Source organism: Toxorhynchites rutilus, chromosome 1 (assembly GCF_029784135.1).
Source record: "Toxorhynchites rutilus septentrionalis strain SRP chromosome 1, ASM2978413v1, whole genome shotgun sequence".
In the NCBI taxonomy this organism is placed as follows: domain Eukaryota; kingdom Metazoa; phylum Arthropoda; class Insecta; order Diptera; family Culicidae; genus Toxorhynchites; species Toxorhynchites rutilus.
In genome coordinates this window covers 191,224,981-191,247,049 of record NC_073744.1, presented here as the reverse complement: position 1 = coordinate 191,247,049, position 22,069 = coordinate 191,224,981, and the positions used below count along the sequence as shown (strand labels likewise).

Sequence of the window (22,069 nt, the reverse complement as noted above, 5' to 3'; positions counted from 1 at the left end):
GGGCACTTCGTATTTCACTTCCCCCACGAAGAAAATGAGCTCCGAAGTGAAGTTTATTTCACGCACCAAGTTCCCCAAGAAGGTGCTGCTGTGGTTGACAAGCGAGAATGGGATGTCAAAGCCGCTTCTCCTTAAATTTATAGTACGAAGTGCCTGCCGGAAGTTGTGTCGTTCATCAAGAAATACCATAAGGGCAAAGACGCGGTGTTCTGGCCAGATCTGGCGGCAGCCCACTACTCGAACTACTCGAATCGTTAGAGGAGATGAAGCGGCTGAATATCGATATGGGCGAACTCGCCCAACGTCCCCTAGCTTCGTCCCATTTTTGTCGCGAAAACCGAGAAGAAATTGATAAATAAAACGAAGAAAGAACTCAAAAACATGCCTACACGCATGTTTTCGTCCGCCATGGCGCATGTTCCGGTTAACTGCCGGAAGGCCGCTCGCAAGGGATTTTTTTTGCAAGTAGACTAATGTAATTAACTTCCATGGGAAATTTATCAAATTCAATTATCTGTCTAAGTTTTTTTTATCGCCATCCAAAGAAAGTCCATTTTTTAATGCAAACATTACGAAATCACCAACACAAAGATGGGTCAAAACATTTGCAGTGAGCTGATACATCATCGCAAGAGATCTGAATGCGCGGCATGAGATTCAGGACAAACGGAGGCGAACCCGGAATGACATCCTTGCGAAGGATTTGAAATAGGGCCATAATAACATCTAACGAGAATTCCCAAATTTGGAGTTCACTCCATTCTGGATACTCATCTTCGAGGAAATATCATCCGACCACTACCCGGTGGTGTTTAGACTTTGTGCCACTGCTGATATGGTGGCCAATCATTTCCGACGAAACTAACACCGTACAAATTGAGGCAAGTTCCAGTGTGTTTTTGATAACAACATCTTCCCCCTTCAGCCTTTGGATTCCCCGGAGGATATCGGTTGGAATCCATTCAACGAGCAATTGCCATAGCTCGTGACAGGGCGGTCCCGGTTCAACAACATCAGGTGGGTACCTCTCTTCAGCACCACCACCAAATATTTTATTCGTATACGAATATGTATCGACGTCAGTAACAGTGTACTGGCGATCGGAACAAAAAGATTTCGTTGACCAATCTCTCCATGGTAATTCAAGAAAGAATACAAGAACTTCGAAAAAGAGAATTTCGTGATAAAATCCATCAATTTCCTCCTCATTCGAAACCTTTCTAGTCCTTCTCGTCTGGGGATTCATGTAAAGATAGCACATTATCAACACCCATGGAAAAAAACGGACGCGTTGGGGCAACAGTTATTGTCGTCTCACAACCTTGCCGAGCAAGCCGCCATTGAGGGAGTCTCCGTGGTAGAATGAGCGGAAAGCTTAATTCCAGAAGGGTCATGATTCACTGCTGATGAGCTGATAGGTCTTACCAAAGTGTCTAAGAACAGAAGAACCCCGGTTTATACAGCACTTTTAACATCGAGCTCATGCAATTAAGCCACGGCTAATTTGCTTTTGTAGAGAAAATTTGGGAACACAGCTACGTCCCTTCTGTGTAAAGCTAGCTAAAGTCAACTCTCTACTAAATTCTGGGAAAGATCTTTCTATTCCCAAGAGCTGTTGACCCATCAGCTTACTCTCTGTCCTCTCCAAGCTGTTCGGAAAGTGTCCTCAACCCCGGATTCTTTCTTTCGCAGATGAAGATGGTGTATTTTCTGAGGAACAGATTGGATTCCGTAAGTTCATCCAGCGGAAGAGGTCGGTATCCAAGACCACAGCAATGGCACTCATGGACATTGAAAAGGCCTTCGATAGTCTCGACACTTGTTCCGGCTGACAACGTGAGAATTCGATTCGTCGACTCTCCTATTGAATGGCCCAAAGAAATCACACATTTAGTACTTGCATTGGACAGTCATCTGGTTTTCAGATCTTTCGTTGATAGAACCGTTATCGCATGTAACATGGCTGTCTATGAACAGATAATATACCCTACCCTGTGTATGCGGTTCCTGTTTGGAAGGGCCGTGCCCGGACACAGGATGAGACTCCAATGCGTTCAAAACAAGATTCTTAAAGTCATCCTGAACTTGCCCCCCTGGATGAGAACAACACAGGTTCATGAAAGAGCCTGTCTGGATAACCTAGATGTAGAGTTTAACAATGGCATACAAAAAAGTCACAGGAGGGTTGTGTCTGAGACACGACCGCATAGTTGACGTAGGATTACGTTAGGCTATCTGCCGCATGCTGATTTTTTGACGTGAAACGTTCCCTGTTCGTTGCACATGGTCAAAGAAAATGTAAAAGTACACAATATTTTTGACGTAGGACTACGTCTTTCATTTCTATACCGGGGTGTAAAATCAAAGTTTCTAAAACGAAAGCGTTACGCCGGAGACCGAGATTTTGAGCATTAATAGCTCCTAAACAAATGAACGTAATGGTATGATGAACACTTCATTCGAAAGATAAAATGTCTACGCGTTATATACTTGTTACTTTTTGATCCAAAAACTTGTTTCAATAGTCTTAAAATTGATTTCAAAACAGGCTATTGAAATCACCAATCGGTATATAAGCGAGCGCCACTCGGAAATCCACTCAGTTCTAATTGAACAGCGATTGGAGCATGTTGTCGCTGTTGTGGTGAAGCTCTTCGTTTATCATGAAAGCGCAAATGAACGGTGTCACCAAGAGCCTGCTTGTGCACCTTAGGCCAGAAGGGAATCCATCAGGAGGAGAGTGATGCCGCAAATGGTTCCCCGGAATGAGATCGGAGCAGCCGCCACACACACACATACACGCGCGGAACTCTTCGTTTGGATGCCATTCAGCATCGAGAAAATTCCGGAAAGATTCAATCGTTGCTGAAAAATAATCTGCCAGTTCCCCTGGGATCTGAAAAATACATTCATGCGAAAGAGTTCATTTTAATGTTTTTTATCCATGTAACACTGCGACCAAATATTTTTCAATTAAGTGCCATTAACAGGTGGTTATCGAGTTAGCATTAACCACTGGTGGGCTTCGAGTATCGAGGAAAATCGGGAAAAATCTAATCGTTGCTGAAAAATAATCTGCCAGTTCCCCTGGGAATTGAAAAATACATTGATGCGAAAGAGTTTATTCTAATGTTTTCTATCCATATGACACTGCAAATACATTTGGTTTTGTGATTTTTCAATCAATCGCAATTAACAGAAAAGCTTCTGAAAAAAAATTTCTACTGATTTTCTACTGATGGGGAAATCAGTAGAAAATCAGTAGAAATTTTTTTTCGTGACGACATCGACAAGGCAACATCGTTATTGAACGAGCTGGACGGCGAGGGATCAAGAGATTCATTACCTGGCCTAACCTGACTTGAAACACATACAGTTTGTTTGGAACTTCCATCAGAAGAAGAGAAGACGACCGAGAAATTATCAGCACCGAAAAACGGTTCCATTTGAGATATCGAAGCGGCCGCCACAGCACTCATATATATACGTATGGAACTTCTTTCGTTTAAATGCCATCCAGCATCGAGAAGATTCCGGAAAATTATTATCGTTGCTGAAAAATAATCTGCCAGTTCCCCTGGGAATTGAAAAATACATCCATGAGAAAGAGTTTTTTTTTAATTTTCTAATATATAACACTGCGATCAAATACATGTGGTTCTGTGATTTTTCAATCAAGTGCAATTAACAGGTGCTTATCGAGTTAGCATTAACCACTGGTGGGCTTCGAGTATCGGAGATTATCTGGGAAGATGTTATTGTTGCTGAAAAATAATCTGGCAGTTCCCCTGGGAATTGAAAAATACATTCATGCGAAAGAGTTTATTTTAATGTTTTCTAACCATATAACACTGCGACTTAAATACATTTGGTTTTGTGATTTTTCAATCAAGTGCAATTAACAGGTGGTTATTAAGTTAGCATTAACCACTGGTGGTGGACTTCGAGAAGAGTCCGGAAAGATATCGCTTCTGCAAAATAATCCGCCAGTTCCCCTTGGCATTGAAAATAACATGCAAGCAAAAGAGTTTATTTTAATGTTTTTTTTTGTGTTTTTCTGCGACCAAATACAATTGGTTCTGTTATTTTTCAATCAAGTGCAATTAGCAGGAAAGCTTCTGAAGATTATTCTTCCCCATCAGTAGGATATTTTCATATCCAATATTGGATGCATAAAACCTTGTACCCCCAACGTAACGCTCTCGTTTTCGAAGTCCCCCAAATATTCATTTATTCTTTCATTCAGAATGGATTCAGATTCAACTTCAAGAAATGATCACTAAATCAACGATAGTCCTACGTCACCATTGCGGTTATACCATAGATATAACCCATTTCCTGTTTTTGATCATAGTTTTATATCATTTTTATGATAAGTGGAAAACAATAAATTAAACTCTTTCGTTTTAAAGCAATGTCGATAGTCCTGAAAAGGACTAGAATGGTTTGATGGGCTGTACGAAATCAGCTGCATGTTAATGTGATGTTTTAGTCGGATGTAGCAGTTGTTTACTTTTTGGCAGCGGTAGTTTTTTTCGGAGTCGCTGCTGCTTTTCTTGGCTTTGAGATCTTCGGCTTCTGTGCGTCGGTTTGAGAGGGTTTCGTTGACACCACCACGGCGAGCTAAACGACGGATGCGGATTTACCGCATCCAATGCACACTAGAAACAAACATTGTTTCCGATCCGTTTCGCTCCTCTTCTTTGGTTCCTTTGCCGCATTCAGTCGTATTGATTGATGAGGAGAATACCAGCAATGCACACTGGAAACCCAGCTGTTTGTCGATCTGAGCGTTGAACGAGAATGAGAAATCCACGAATGCTACGTCCTTTTATATCATTTGGTATGTGAGAAATAGGCTCCTCCCACTCGCTCTCGATGCAAATATTTTACTCGTCGGGGAACGAAAGAATCGATTCCACAGCAAAGCAATTATATGAGAGCAAAGATTGCTTTTACGAATTGGCCAAACAGAACCCGGAATTTCTGTTTAAATAATGGATTTTGTAAACAAATCAATTCTACACGGTTGTGAATCTTGTATGTGTCTACCAAATGTACTTACAGTACGTACACCCGCATTTGTAAAATATTGTAATATTGTAAAATGCCCCAACGAACATTCCACAATCAATTGAACGAAAATTTTAGACATCTCTAAAATCAAAACTAGACATTATTTTTGATCATAGTTCCATATAATTTTTATTTTTTATTAAATCGTTTATTTTTACAGGCTCAGTTACATATGTTTAAAGGAGCCAAACTCCTATCTGTATTGTTACAAGTATATATAAACATTTTTCATTAATTCTAGTGTTAATGAAGTAGAGAACCGATTACTCGCGGTTTGCTCGAGTTTAGAAGGGTGACATTTTGTTTCAGGAAAAGGATGGGATATAAGGATATGTTGACAATGTTCACACTCACATTCGCACTCACATTCATCATACTCAATTCTTAAGCCTATCTTATATCTAATATGTATTTACATTTCACCTTATTCTATTGTTAGTAAGAAGGGATTTAATGATATAATTTTTATGTTGAGTGGAAAACAATAAATTAAACTCTTTCGTTTCAAAGCAATATCGATAGTTCTGAAAAGGACTGGAAGGGTTTAATGGGTTTGTGGAATCTGCTGCTTAGTAATGTGATGTTTCAGTCGATGCTTCTTTCCAAGGCTTTGGTATCTTTGGCTTCTGTGCGTCAGTTTGCGAGGGTTTCGTTGTCACCATTACGGCGAGCTCAACAACGGATAGCGGGTTTGATACACTGGATGTTGTCATGTAGAACCTTGCGATACGCTCTTCCTTTACCGAGTCCTTTGTCTCCTTTGCCTCCATTACCACATTCAATTGTATTGGTTGATGAGAAGAGGAATACCACTGCTGCTGCTCTTCACTCGTTGTTGTCCGTTCCGCGTCCGTTGTATGAATGAATGAGATCCACGAATGCTCCTTCCTTTTATATCATTTGGTATGTGTGATGTAGGCGCCTCCTACTCGTTCGCCATGCAGATATTTAGCTTGCCGGTGAACGAAAGAATCCAATCGGGTGCGAAAAAGAAATGACGTCAATTTCGACCAATCAGGACTGAGTATCTCTGTTTGGATAGGGGTTGAGATTTTTCAATTATTCGATAGTTAGTTACATGATATATACTATTATATTCAATGTGAAAAATTGTTATAGAGTGCCGAAATCGTTTGATGCAAAAATATCATCAATCCATCATGAAATGAATGAGCAATAAGCGTTTGAAATTGGACATTATTCAGGATGCGATCGATTTTCGTTTTTCAATTTGTACCCCCATATGTTCCCGAAAGACGTAATCCTACGTCAAAAAATGAAAAAATGTTCTCCACTTCCGGCCATGACATTATACGGAACTTGTATACAGTAGTTTAACCTTCGGAACCTCTACGGGAAAGATCATTACGTCTTTCAACAGGACGGCGCACCGTCCAAGCGTGGTGTCGGGAGAATTTAACTGATTTTCTCGTTAAGACTGTGTGCCCTCTCAGCTCCCCGGACCTTAATCCCCTGCGCTTGTATGTATATGTTGTACATGCTGGCCAAGCAGAGCGAACACAAAGTGAGAATTTTGGACCAATTTAAGAATCTCATTTCCAAGATAAAAAAAAAACTAAATGGTCGATAACTTCATCAAAAATAACCTTTTTCATATATCCCACGAAAAAGGAAATCGTGCAACAAAAAATGACAGGCTATGACATAACCGCAAAGTTGACGTGGGACTACTTTTATCTTTGTAAGCATTTGTATTGTATTGATTAAATTATCGATTGAGTGAATTAATTTTTGAATTCAATTGAATTCAATATATTTGCTTTGTAAGTAAAAAGTTTGAACAGTTGTCATGTAAGATCAATTCATGCATTGTAATAGATTATGTTCTTCGTTACAAATAAATTCGATCACCGTCCTTTTACGTTTGATATGATGCATAGAACAACCAAAATATGTAAACGGAAGAATTGTCAAACGATCATTGTATTTTACATTTCCCTATGAAGTTATTGCATCTCTCATGTTTACGTAGTTATCAAACCGCGAAAGTTCATTCAGTATCTGAAATGACGATTGTCCCAGGCTTCTCAGTTTAGAAGTACGTTTTAGGTAAACATATTCCGGTCTGCACAAATATAAGCGTGTACAAGAGTACTCGCATCTTGCATATATTCGCAATGCGGATTCCCCCAGGCATCTTTGCAATCCATCTTAGGGAAACACATTTCGAAAATACCACCTACTTGCATGCAGTCTTCCGAAAAACACTTACACTTGTCCACGCGATGTGAAAATTCCATGTTTTTGTTTGAATTCGAACATGATTCTCGCTAGTGTTGAGCGTCTATCCCCAATACGAACAATGATACACAAACATAGACATGTGAAAACAAACACGATTTTTATAATTCAAGAACATCATGTACAAACATATCACCCGATGTCGCAGTATTCATTGCTTTCGTTTCGTTTCTTTTCATACACGGAAGGAAATTATTCATCCCAAAACATTTCTTCGTAGAATACTTTTTCACAGAAACGAACTTGAAACTTAGTTCGCATTTCAAAAATTGCACGAACTAAGAGGCTATAAGTTCATGCACCAAAATATATATTTTTATTAAGGCTCATATGGCGTCAGCCTAACGGGGCCGGGAGTTCAATATTTTGACAATGTTTGCTTTAGAGATGGGCAAAACAGTTCACTTTGATGAACGGTTCACTCACTAATCGTTCATCTAAGTGAATCAGTTCTTTTGAACCGTTCTTTCGCTCTTTCGTTCAGCGATATTAAGGACAGCATAGAATGTTGGCTGGAACCCAACATCAATAGACAGCTGTTAATTGATATCGTTGGATTGGATAGTGTACGTATGTGATTTATATTTTTGAAATTTAGTGGGGAAAGATAAGCTGCTTCATTGAAAGTCGCAAACTGTATGTGAAAATATATATATCGGTCGACAAAAGTTTATGTAATAATTTGATGTGCAAAAAATATGTGCAATTTTTCATATTCTCTTTTTGGACAACACACAGGTTCCATGTAAGATCATCACCCCTATTCTGCATTCCGTCGGATTTGCATTTCGTTCGAAACTGCGATCTCGAACGAGTTATAATTTTGCTTTCCCTATTTCGAACGTATTGCTCATTTCGATCGAATTATTTCAAACTGTTCGAAAGAAATTCGAACAGTTCGCGTTGACGACTCACCGATGCTGCCACCTGCAATCAATTGCTCTGTTTGTGGGATTGCTGTGAACTATTTAAATTACTATGGCAAAAGACTGTTTTCAATTCAAAAGTGGTCAGTGAAAACTGTTACCATATGTGTTTTAAATGATTGCAATATGCATTGCCATTCCTTTACATCTATTTCATATACAATATAATCGAAATGAAAAGAAAAGTTTATATAAATATTAGGAACCATCATAAATCGCTATTTATGCAAAATTTTATTCCACTAGTTCGTAGAGAACTTGTCAAACTATAGTGCAAAATACATTTTTAATACAGCCAACTCAATTTTCTTTCATAATTTTTGTTTCGATAATTCATATTCATTACGAATGCATCGTTTTGTTCAGCATAAAAATGGTCACCTTACGCAACTATCCTATATGTTTTGACATAATTAGCATTGGAGAAGATTACCCTTTCGTTTGATACATACTTTTATTATTTGTATCACCAAAATCATACAAAACTGCACGATACAAAAGTATAGATTTTCATATATGTTTTCCTCACAAATACCAAACGTCAAAACTCAATGTCGTCGAATGGCAAAATAAGCAAAATAAACCTAAAAGACAGTTGTGCCGGGTGCTGAAATTTAAATTTATTTGAATTGTTCTTCGGTGTGAATAGAAAATAAGTGAGAAAATAAATTAGCCAAATGGATTCCGCCTTATTGTCGGTATTGGCAGTGTATGAAGAAATCGGAATACTTCGTTATAATCGACGGAATCTGCGCACATCCGGTAATTTAATGGAGCTTTCAGACGATGCGTAAGTAAAATTTATTTGTCTCTGAATTTCTTAGATTTTTTATTATCGATTTTCCTCTACTATGCAGATTCATTAAAAGCTTTCGTTTGAATAAAGAGGCATTCCGATACGTTTTGGAGGAAATTGAACACGATTTTTCCAACACAAAGAAAAGTGGCATTCATGTTAAGGAAAAGCTGGCGGCGTGTTTGAGATTTTTCGCTGAGGGAAACTACCAGCTTGGAGCGGGAAAAGATTTCCATATTGCGATGGCACAGTCCACTTTTTCTAAGGTGTTATCTGAAATGCTGAACATACTGGAGCGAAGATTATGTTCTAAGTGGATATCATTGGAAATGTCGGAAAATGAACAGCGACGTGCCAAGCTTTATTTCTATGAGAAATCTGGAATTCCAGGAATAATCATGTGTGTTGATGGAACACATATAAAAATAATTCCCCCTAATCAGAATCGAAATTTAGTTTATAATCGAAAGGGGTTCTACAGTCTGAACGTTCTCATTGTAAGTACAGCATGCATTAAATTAAAAAATTGTATTTAATTTTTTTTGGCATTATAGGTTTGTGACGATCAGCAGAGGATCCGTTTCGTTGATCCTAGCTTTCACGGATCTAATCACGATGCCCATATATGGCGAATAAGCCCTGTACGAACGTATTTCGAGCAGATGCATCGAAACGGCGGAACACAAACTAAAATACTGGGTAAACAAAATTGTTTAAATTTCCTAGATGTGCATGATAAAATTGTTTCCCACAGGTGATGCAGGCTACCCATCGAAATCATGGCTGGTAACGCCATTCAGAGCTCCGGAAGAAGGCAGTTTGGAAAGCGATTTCAACCAGAGGCATGCTTTAGGTCGAGGCATAGTCGAACGAACAATCGGTGTTCTTAAAAATCGTTTTAGATGTTTACTTGGAGCGCGACAACTACATTATACTCCTACAAAATGTGCTCAAATTGTGAATGTGTGTTGTGCACTTCATAATATATGTTTGGAATACGGATGCTCTCAGTAGGGGGCATATTTTGATGAGTCATATCAATAAATTTTTATTCTTTCCAATACTAGCAACTATCATCTATTTTTACTTTTGTATGCGATAAATAAAATAATACGATTTGGTGATCTAATGTCTAAATCTTGTGTTTATTTTTATAATGCAATATGTTGATTGCTTTGGCGAATTGGCGTTGGTAATGTACCATATCATTGAGGTTTTTGTTTGAGGTACCCAACAGCGATTCCATTTCCGAGTGAAATTTCTGTTGTTGTTCAATTTGTATTTGAACTAAATTGAGGGCAGATAGCCTAGGTCTCTTTGGTTGGGAGCATTGAGGAATAGCCGTATCATTCGCATCGTCGGACTCGTCAATTGAATCGCAACTTACATCTGCATTAACCTCGTTGTTTTTTCCCTTAGGTGTTCCTTGTGAAGAACAACCTGGTATTCCTTCTACGGTTTCCAACAGTCCAGTTAGCTGAACCGCTTGCTCCTCTAGCTCAGACAAATGTATCGTTCTGTTGGGTCCTCCTCCAGTTGCCCTTTGCTCTCTTTTGTTGTGAGAGAGTCTGCGCTTCAACGCTGATTTATAATCCGCCCACACCTGCCGGACATTAAAAGTGAAATACATATGTATTATTTCGGAATAGTTTCAGTAAATACCTTTTTCCATCCAGACCCGTCACGGATGGGTGGTCCCAAACTGTTTAATTCAGCAGCACAATCGTTCGAAAATGGTCCGGAGTTACCACGTATAAATCCTTTTGCTATGTCGGGGTTCTTCTCCAAAAGCTGCACCAGCCGCTCAAACTGTTTCTTTGTTGTTGTTATGTTTTTGGTTTTATCCCTGTGAATAGAAATTTGATTAAAAAATCAATTAAAAGCAACCGATGTAAAACTTTACTTACATTTTTTTAGCAATCCGCAGTAAAAAAATATCGGGAGAAATTCGACTGCAAACCACCACTCGAACGAAATAAAGAAAGGGTTTGACATTCGAGTAGCGTCGAACGAAAGATGTTATACAATTCAAACGGAATACAGAATGAAATTTTTCAAGTCGTTCGAAATATTTCGAATCGTTCGGAATACAGAATCGGGGTGCATATTTCATAATGTTCATTCAGGGAAAAAATCAGCAGCGATTTTCACTAACAATCAGTCATACAAACAATCACGATAACACGTACACGCAATAAGCCAAACAATGAATTTAAAGTAACGAAAAAACTTTTTTCTCAACAAGCCCTCACTATAAAATTTTATGTTTACCTAATCCATGAATCGTCCCAGCTTCCCCCAGATTTTCTCTGATAATCAGAAAGTATATGATATGTATAAGAAGTTTTGCTTTTAAAACTACGAAAATCTAATTTAATTTTTAACCCAAAATTAAGAATACATTAACAAAAAAAACCCTGCGTTACATGCATTTTGCTCATTAATGACAAATCGTTTTATTTTCCTTATAAGCGTTCTCATTATATTCATCCATTCCGCCCAGTGCAAATCAGTTCAGCTGCACTCGTTCGTTCGCAAACAATTTGCCCGCAAACACTTCGTTCTCAAACAGTTCGTTCCAAAACAGTTCACTCTCAATCAGTTCTTTCCCATACAGTTCACTTGCAAACAGTTCGTTCACAAACAGTTCACTCTCCAACAGTTTACTCTCAAACAGTTGACTCGCAAACCGTTCTTACGGAATCAGTTCGTTAACAAACCGTTCGCTCGCAATCAGTTCGTGGGGAGAACTATCGTTCTTTGAAAAAGAACGATCGCTCGTTCACTCTTTTCGGCGAACTAGTTCTTTCGTACCGTTCGTGAACGGTTTGCCCATCCCTAGTTTGCTTACAACTATGTTAGTAATATGTAACCGATTACTCGCGGTTGGCTCGAGGTTAGTATTAAAAGTGTTCTCATAATTGGGATGTTGCAGTCTTCAGTGCTCTGTACGTGTGCCCGACATGGGATGCTTCCTATTGGGATGCAGCTGACCGTTAATCAGCAACGACCCCCTAGTCTGCACCCCATATCTAGCGTGGTGCGTCTTTTTCGACTCGAGGAATCCAGGATAGAATGATCACTAGCCGGCGCAATCATCAGCTCGTGTAGAGTTGTCATGAGCGGTACAACCTTTGGCTGTTGTTGAATCATCAGTGGACTGCACAACCTTCGGCCCGTGTATCTGTAAAGAGTGTGTGTATGTATTGCCGCGACTAAGTAAAAGTTTATAGATCGTTCATGCACATTTTGCAAGTCTGATTAAATAATCCTTGGTTTCGTTCAAAGAAAACATTCTCTGAATAGAAAGAAGCTTCCTATTTTTTTTTTTGCGTGCATGTTGGCAATTAAAGTCTGGGGAGCCGACTGCATAGCGGGCGACGTCGTACAAATGCTGACCAAAAAAATAAATACCCAAAAATTAGTTTTAGATGCAACCTGCACACATCAGAACCAGCAGAGAAATTTCAGCGGCTAAAACACACCATTAATTTCTCGATGTTATCACAAACTGAATGAAGGAAAAAACTAAAAGCTACACTTACACTGCACTACATATGCTATGTGTGCATCCGATTGCATCATCCTTTCTTCTCCTCTTCTCCGCTCGTTTTATAGTTCGGGTCGCGATCGTCGCGAACAAGCAGTATTGGCCATTTGTATTCAAAGATCCAGCCAAAATTGTTGCTCCCGTGGTCGAGTGGTTAGCGTCACGCCTAACATGTCACTGCTGAATAATTCAATTTTAGTACTTGTTCAAATAGCTAATAATAGCGAATGTTACATGAATTCAATATATAAATTGATGCGTGCACTAAATAAGGATATCAAATGTGAAAAACTCTCGTATCAATCGATGTTTATTTTGTTCAGAACAGAAAAAGAGGTTTATTTTATTTGCCCAATATTTTTGATGAAGCACCCATTGTCATGAAAGGAAAGCATTTTTCCATGTCAACATACCAATACACCACGCGTTGAGTGGTGGTGGTGTGGTGTCCGATTCGCTTCTTCTACTCTACGCACTGCCGGTGCTTGGGGTGAAAATGCAAGAGAAACTGTACACCATGTTCGAACATCATGTGAAACATTGGGATTAAACATCGTATGTCCAAACATACCACGAATACAAACATGTCACATTTTCTAACATAGGTACGAAAAAATCATGTTTGTACTCAAACACAAAACTGTGAACAGCAGCGTGGACATGTTTATTCCGGACGCAGTGTTTTTTGTGAAACATGGAAGACTGCTTGCATGTATTTGCAAGGCGGATTCCCACAGATACATTGATTTTGATGTCTATGTGGGGAAACTTTAAATCAAGCCAATCAAAACTTGGTAGTTGAGGCGTTTAGATAACGCTTGACATTTTACAGTTATTCAATTGTTTATCTCATGAAAAATGACACTTTATTAACCATGCGCATAGAATTTTTTTCTATTAATTGAAGCATACATCTTTCCGATATATTAAGGAATTTTCGAAAGATAAGCATTCGGAATCTTTCATTTTTGACGTAGGACTACGTCTTTCATTTCTATACCGGGGTGTAAAATCAAAGTTTCGAAAACGAAAGCGTTACGCCGGAGACCGAGATTTTGAGCGTTAATAGCTCCTAAACAACTGAACGAAATGGTATGATAAACACTTCATTCGAAAGATAAAATGTCTACGCGTTATATACTTGTTACTTTTTGATCCGGAAACTTGTTCCAATAGTCTTAAAATTGCCTTCAAAACAGGCTTTTGAAATCACCAATCGGTATATAAGCGAGTGCCGCTCGGAAATCCACTCAGTTCGAATTGAACAGCGATGGGAGCATGTTGTCGCTGTTGTGGTGAAGCTTTTCGTTTATCATGAAAGCGCGGATGAACGGTGTCACCAAGAGCCTGTTTGTGCACCTTAGGCCATCAGGAGGAGAGTGATGCCACAAACGGTTCCCCGGGAAGAGATCGGAGCAGCCGCCACATACACATACACGCGCGGAACTCTTCGTTTGGATGCCATTCAGCATCGAGAAAATTCCGGAAAGATTCAATTGTTGCTAAAAAATAATCTGCCAGTTCCCCTGGGAATTGAAAAATACATTCATGCGAAAGAGTTTATTTTAATGTTTTCTATCCATGTAACACTGCGACCATATATTTTTCAATTAAGTGCTATTAACAGGTGGTTATCGAGTTAGCATTAACCACTGGTGGGCTTCGAGTATCGAGGAAAATCTGGAAAGAACTAATCGTTGCTGATAAATACTCTGCCAGTTCCCCTGGGAATTGAGAAATACATTGATGCGAAATGTTTTCTATCCATATAACACTGCAACCAAATACATTTGGTTTTGTGATTTTTCAATCAATCGCAATTAACAGGAAAGCTTCTGAAAATTATTCTTCCCCATCAGTAGAAAATTTTCGTATCCAATATTGTATGCGCGCGCAACGGAAAATGTTTCGCATCGCGAAAAACATATAATTTTCAATCGATTATTGCTCAGTCGCCGAAAGTTTCAAACTCAGAGAGTTCATTCCCCTCTAGTTTGCCTTCCAAATTGCCATCGTAAACCACACCTTCTCTCTATTCAATCACGCACAAAAAGCATACTTAAGCGATTTACTGGTAGTGAAACGGAATCATTTTTCGTGAGGACATCGACAAGACAACATCGTTATTGAACGAGCTGAACTAGCGGAACGAGCTGGACGAGCTGGACGGCGAGGGATCGAGGGATTCATCACCTGGCCTGACCTGACACGCATTCAATTTGTTTGGAACTGTGAGAGAGCGCAGAAAAGCCGATTTATCAGAAGAAGAGAAGACGACCGAGAGAGTATCAGCACCGAAAAACGATTCCATTTGAGATATCGAAGCAGCCGCCACACACACACATATAAATACGTGCGGAACTTCTTTCGTTTAAATTCCATCCAGCATCGAGAAGATTACGGAAAGATATTATCGTTGCTGAAAAATAATCTGCCAGTTCCCCTGGGAATTGAAGAATACATTCATGCGAAAGAGTTTTTTTTAAATGTTTTCTAACATATAACGCTGCGACCAAATACATTTGGTCTTGTGATTTTTCAATCAAGTGCAATTAACAGGTGGTTATCGAGTTAGCATTAACCACTGGTGGTGGACTTCGGGAAGAATCCGGAAAGATATGGCTGCTGCAAAATGATCTGCCAGTTCCCCTTGGCATTGAAAATAACATGCAAGCGAAAGAGTTTATTTTAATGTTTTCTAAACATATAACACTGTGACCAATTACATTTGGTTCTGTGATTTATAATATCCGTAGGATATTTTCGTATCCAATATTGGATGCATAAAACATTGTACCTCCAACGTAACGCTCTCGTTTTCGAAGTCCCCCAAATATTCATTTATTCATTCATTCAGAATGGATTCAGATTCGACTTCAAACAAATGATCACTAAATCAACGATAGTCCTACGTCACCGTTGCGGTTATACCATAGATATAACCCACTTCCTGTTTTTCCTTCATGTTCTGTGTTTAGGTTTTCATTTCACCCACATATAATCCGGTTAGACGTAGTCCCACGTCAAAAGGAGTGCACAAAAACAAGCTTGTCTTTGTATAATTTGCAGTAGATAAATCGGTTTTATTTCGGTTAGCTCACAGTTCGAATATTGGGGGGTCTTACAAGGATGGTGATATGTGAATGAACGGCCTTATTCTGCGTGGCGTGTGAGGTGAGATGACAATTGTCACTTATGTCACGCGATTCCACCAGGCGTATGCCGTGAGAAATCTCACTTGAATGAACTCTCACTTTATTCCCGCTCTCAAATATACGTGACGATTGTCACATGAACTGGGATTTCTAGGTGACAATCGTCGACATGTCTTGAGGTGTCGACAGTGCATGAAAACAAATGAAAAAAGGAAGAGGAATAATAAGTCGGCCTGATTCTGCGTGGAGTGTGAGGTGAGATGACGATTGTCACTTATGTCACGCGATTCCACCAGGCGTATGCCGTGAGAAAAATCACTTGAATGAACTCTCACCGTATTCCCGCTCTCAAATACACGTGACGATTGTCACATGAACTGGGATTTCTAGGTGACAATCGTCGACATGTCTTGAGGTGTCGACAGCGCATAAAAACAAATGAAAAATGGAAGAGGAGAGAGTGTCTTTTTGGGTCGTATAGAATCGATAGTAATGGTATTGTATGTATCAATAAGTTCAATTTATCTTCAATTTTCACAGTACGAGCGACAAATTGCAAGTAGTTTGTTTTTTTTTTGTGAAAGCGGTAGTGAATCTGTTATCCCTCAATCGGACGAATAAGCACACCGGAATTATTTCCATTTTATGAAATCTATTTATTTTCTCTAAAATATATCTATCACATGGATCTTGTGTTTCATCTATTTAGCCGCGATTCATCGTCACCGAACTGCGTATCTATTTCAGAAGCCGTGGTATACGCCGGAGCCGGAGCTATAGCAACAATTCAACGCTGAGAGCGCAGAGAGCAGCAGCAACTAGGACCAAAACAAACAAAAATGTTGAACTTTACAGAATACAATCACCCGTTTCACTAAATCTAAATCAGATACCTGCAAATTCGGCAGAATATACACAACCTGATACACAACGAAATTTTTATGCTAACAACAGGCCAAGTTAAATCAGATCTATAGATACGGCACTGACTGTAGTAAAACAAATACCTGACCTCTCTGAGCGAAACAAATAAAATTCTGAGATGCCAGATGTTTTTTCTCAAATATATGCGATAAAAAATTGTTTATCATATGGAATCAATAATGTTTTGTCACTCGGCCTGATTCTACGCGGCGTGTGATGTGAGGTGACAATTGTCACGTATGTCACGCGATCCCACCAGGCTTATGCCGTGAGAAATCTCACTTGAATGAACTCTCACCGTATTCCCGCTCCCAAATCTACGTGACGATTGTCACATGAATTGGGATTTCTAGGTGACAATCATCGATATGATTTGAGGTGTCGACAGCGCATGAAAACTTATCAAAAATGGAAAGTAAGCATCATTTCTGGTCGTAAATAACCCAATAGTATTGGTATTGTATATATTCCATTTTTATTTAATTTTCACAATACGTGTGACGAATTGCGAGCAGTTTGTATTTCTTGTGAAAGCGGTAGTGAGTATCTCTCGATCGGGCGAATGAGCACTCCGGAAATCTTTCCATTATATGAAATGAATTTATTTTTTCTACAATATATTTATTACATGGGTGTTATGTTTAATCTATCTAGTAGCGAGCCATCAACACCGAACTACATATCCATTCCAGAAGCCGTGGTAAACATCGAATTAAACAGTGAGTACGCAGGAAGCAGCAGCAATTACGATCAAAACAAACGAAAGCGTTAAACTCTGTATGATGCTAACAACCGTTTCCGTCTGCTTGTTGGACGAACTAAATCCTAAACAAATGGTCTGATCTCTCTGAGCGAAATAAATAAAATTCTGGGATGCCAGGTGTTTTTTTCTCCAATTTATGCGATGAAAATCTGAAATATCTGTAAATATGTACTAGCGTCTGCAAAACTGGCCAGTTTCGTTTATCATTTGAAACCAATAATGTTTTGTTACTATTTTAAACAGCCTAAAGCAGGAATAAAAGGTTGTGACAAAAGTTAAATGTTTGCAAATTCTTAGACATATGTGCGAATGCAGCATCTCTGATCTGATTTGGCAACCAGCAGAATGAATACCTTGTCACTTGCTGTTCATCCTCTCACATACATAAAATGAACCTCTCACGGCATCCGATACGACTGTAGGAATAGAGTGAGGAAAGTTGCGTGATGGTGATGTGACAATTGTCATCTCACCTCACACGCCGCGTAGAATCAGGCCGACTATTTTAATCAACCTGCAGCAGGAATAAAAGATTGTGACAAAAGTTAAATGTCTGCAAATTCGTGAACATATGTGCGAATGTGGCATCTCTGATCAGATTTGGCAATCAGCAGAATGAACGCCTTAGCACTTGTTGTTCATCCTCTCACATACATAAAATGAACCTCTCACGGCATCCGACACGACTGTAGGAATAGAGTGAGGAGAGTTGCGTGATGGTAATGTGACAATTGTCATCTCACCTCACACGCCGCGTAGAATCAGGCCGAGTGTTTTTTTGGGTCGTATAGAATCGATAGTAATGGTATTATATGTATCAATAAATTCAATTTATCTTCAATTTTCACAGTACGAAAGACAAATTGCAAGTAGTTTGTTTTTTTTGTGAAAGCGGTAGTGAGTCTGTTATTCCTCAATTGGACGAATAAGCACACCGAAATTATTTTCATTTCATTAAATCTATTTATTTTCTCTAAAATATATCTATCATATGGGTCTTGTGTTTCATCTATCTATCCGCGAGTCATCGTCACCGAACTGCATATCCATTTCAGAAGCCGTGGTATATGCCCGAGCCGGAGCCAGAGCAACAATTTAACACTGAGAGTACAGAGAGCAGCAGCAACTACGACCAAAACAAACAAAAATGCTAAACTTTACAGGATGCAATCAACTGTTTCACCAAATCTAAATCAAATACCTGCAAATTCGGCAGAATGTCCTGATACACTAACAACAGGCCAGGTTAAATCAGATCTATAGATACGGTACTGACTGCAGCAAAACAAATATCTGACCTCTCTGAGCGAAACAAATAAAATTCTGGGATGCCAGATGTTTTTTCTCAAATATATGCGATAAAAATCTGAAATATTTGTAAATATGTGCTAATGTCTGACATACTGACCAGCTTCGTTTATCATATGGAATCAATAATGTTTTGTCACTATTTGAAATAGCCTGCAGCAGGAATAAAAGGTTGTGATAAAAGTTAAATGTCTGCAAATTCGTGAACACATGTGCGAATGTGGCATCTCTGATCAGATTTGGCAACCAGCAGAATGAACGCCTTGTCACTTGCTGTTCATCCTCTCACATACATCAAATGAACCTCTCACGGCATCCGAAACGACTGTAGGAATAGAGTGAGGAGAGTTGCGTGATGGTGATGTGACAATTGTCATCTCACCTCACACGCCGCGTAGAATCAGGCCGGAAATAATTTTATGCCGTTCAGAATGCGAGAAGTGTTCATTATTCAATGATATGTAGATGGCATCGATGATGTCTGGCAATATCTATTTTCCTCCATATTAGACTCTGCGTCCTCCAGACAGCAAATCTTCTACGGTTGATATTCCAAGCTGTCCCAAGCAGCTTTTATTCCGTCAGTGTTTGGAAATCTGTCAATATTCAATGAACCACAATGTGTCATGTTACTTACCATCCACGAATGTATAACTGAAAATAAGTGCATGATTCAGATACCTAAACAAAATAAAAATATTCGCTTTTGTTGAGACAGATAAATGAACGAAGCGAGAAACGATGTCTGTTGATTGCATATTCGAGCTGAATCATCTCATTGTACATATCGTGAACCACTGCTCAGGCGAGTGCCGAGCGAATAATGATACATAAAGAATTACGAACGTCATCGTTCGGTACTGACCTCACAACGCAGTTTCTTTTTTTTTTTTTTGAGGAACCTTTTTAGCGATGAGCAGCGAATGAGGGAAGAGCTAAAATGAGAACGATTTTGTTTCTTACTGGATCGATGTTTTCAGTAACACTTTGCGGTCTATATGAGTGTATATCGCAAATGGGATACTGTTGTCGGTGGTTCTATTGCCTGACACGCGAAAGTCAATATAGCGTGTTGCTTTTGGTTCGCATTTTTGTGTATCATGGAGTGCCTACCGAAACAGAGTTTACTCTCCGTCTGGTTTGTGTCATCATTCGTAGCATGTAACAACAAACAAATGCCACTGGGGGAAATGACTTCTGCAACGTTTAATCGACAAACACTGCGCTCCGTACATTGTTGAGGTTCACTGTATAGTTGAATGGAAATTTACGAAGTAGTTCGGTTTACCTTAGAGAGGAGACCCTTACAACTGTAGTAACGCTCTAGAAATCGTCTCAAATATAGAATCACGCTGGTTAAAGATTCCCAAGAACGCTAGGTTGAGGCATTGGAAATTCTCTAAACGAAATTTCATCTGACTGACAAGGCAATGTGATACCCACACAGGAACGAAACACAACCAGTCTTTTTTTTTTCTCATCCATATTTTCTTCTATAATTTCGTACGAAAGTATTTTTTTTTCTTCATTTCCTCACGGAAACATACAAGACCTCTGCCTTGCTCTGCTGACGAATTCAGTAGGTTCAGTTTTTTTTTCTTGTTTATTTCAAATGCAAATATGACCTCGCTTCTGAGCGGTAAATGCACGTGTATGTATGTGGTGTGTTTTTGTGTAATGTTTTTTTTGTGGTAGCGATGTGTGTTTGGTTTGGGTAAGTGTATAAGTGCAGTGCAATGAGATGCGATGCGTGTTCTCTCTTGTTGCGATTGCCACAGTTCTCTCAATCTCACGATGCATCTACGATGACCGCTTCTCTCTGAACGTGTGTGTAAGAGTGTATTTGTGTATGTGTTTTTGTGTGTGCAACGCTCCCCTCAAACTGTTATCGTGTTACTATTTTTAGTTTTACTTTTAGCTTCGTTATCTGTGTACTACATAGAAATAGTTTACTCTCTGTATGTTTTCTCTTTTACTTTGGGTTTTGGTTGAGGATTTTTTTAATTCTTGTATCTTTTTTCTTACTAAGATCGGTAATATGATTCCACGATCTTTCTGTTTCTCTCTCTCTCTTTTAATAGTGAGCGTGTGTTGTTTACTTTTTAATTTTATTTCCTATTTGCTTTTATGTCTCCTGTTTTCGTTTTTTCTTTGACCTTATTGTTTCACTCGATCTCACACAAGTGATTCTCTATTCATTTTTCGTCGTCTCATCTCATATGCGTATGTGTTTTTGGGGGAGGATAGGGGTTGAGGATGACGGAGAGAGGAAATATCTCCATTTATCGTTATCTAAATATGTGTTCCATCATCTCTCTACAAATTGCTGAATGAAAGGACGATGCTTCATTGGATGCGCTCTATTATGTATGTATGTTTTTTTTTCTTGTAAATTCTCGGGATGACATGAAATACTACAGTGTATGGAGTGTTATGATTTTAAATTTGCAACAATATATACTTTATTATTATTTATTTGCCAGTCAGTTGTTTCTCGTTTTTTTTTTTTGAATAAAGTAATTTCTGCTTCATCTTATCGAATACAAAAATAACACGTAAATGTCGTTAAGTGTTTTACATTCGCGTCATATTCATTTTTTTCTGTTTATTGGTTAATCTCGCTCAATCTTCTTCTTTTATTAATCTTTGCTTTCATGCCGGGCGCTCGTATGGCTCTAAACATGAATTCGAATTCGAAAGTTGCCTCTATTTCTTTTATTAAATAATTTATTTTTTTCAATAATATAATATATTTTCATTTAAATATTTTATTTAATACATATCTGCCTTTGTTCCAAATATAAATCTATTATAAATGCTTTTTTTTTTATTTTAATACTTTTATAATTCAATATTTCTCTCTGCTCGTGTGTAAGTGATTTTGCTTCTCGCGAGTAACCATTACTACATTGCTTTGCTCTCTAACACACACACACACTTTCCCTCTTTCTCTCTTGCTTTTTTGTTTTATTTTCTCTCGTGCGTTTTTTTATTTTATTTTTGTTTCAACTTTTTGTGTTCGAAATAGATCCGATCATTTTTGTTACTCGATGTCTCTCGATCTCCGTAAATATCAGCTTTGTTGTTTTTCGTTCCTCTCGCCCTTTCTCTTGTATATCTGATGTGTTTCTGTGTTTAGGGATTAGGAAGAAATTCGCTTCGCACACATACGGAATTGTTTTTGTCGTTTCCCAGTGCGACATTGCATTGTGTATGTGTGTGAGGGTGGTCATCCCTGGTTGGCTTCGATGGATTGTTGTGACGATATTTGACTTTTTTTTGTTCTTGATTAGTTTTCTTTGGGCAGTA

At 38.7% G+C, this 22,069-nt stretch overlaps 1 protein-coding gene across 1 annotated transcript; it reads left to right on the top strand.

The window, feature by feature from the left end:
• Positions 1 to 8,739: 8,739 nt before the first annotated feature.
• Positions 8,740 to 10,074, top strand: LOC129761665 (putative nuclease HARBI1). Its single transcript, XM_055759397.1, has 4 exons — positions 8,740 to 9,054; positions 9,122 to 9,557; positions 9,615 to 9,759; positions 9,815 to 10,074. The coding sequence occupies exons 1-4, from the start codon at positions 8,942 to 8,944 to the stop codon at positions 10,072 to 10,074; spliced, it is 954 nt and encodes a 317-aa protein (XP_055615372.1). The 5' UTR covers positions 8,740 to 8,941.
• Positions 10,075 to 22,069: the final 11,995 nt, after the last annotated feature.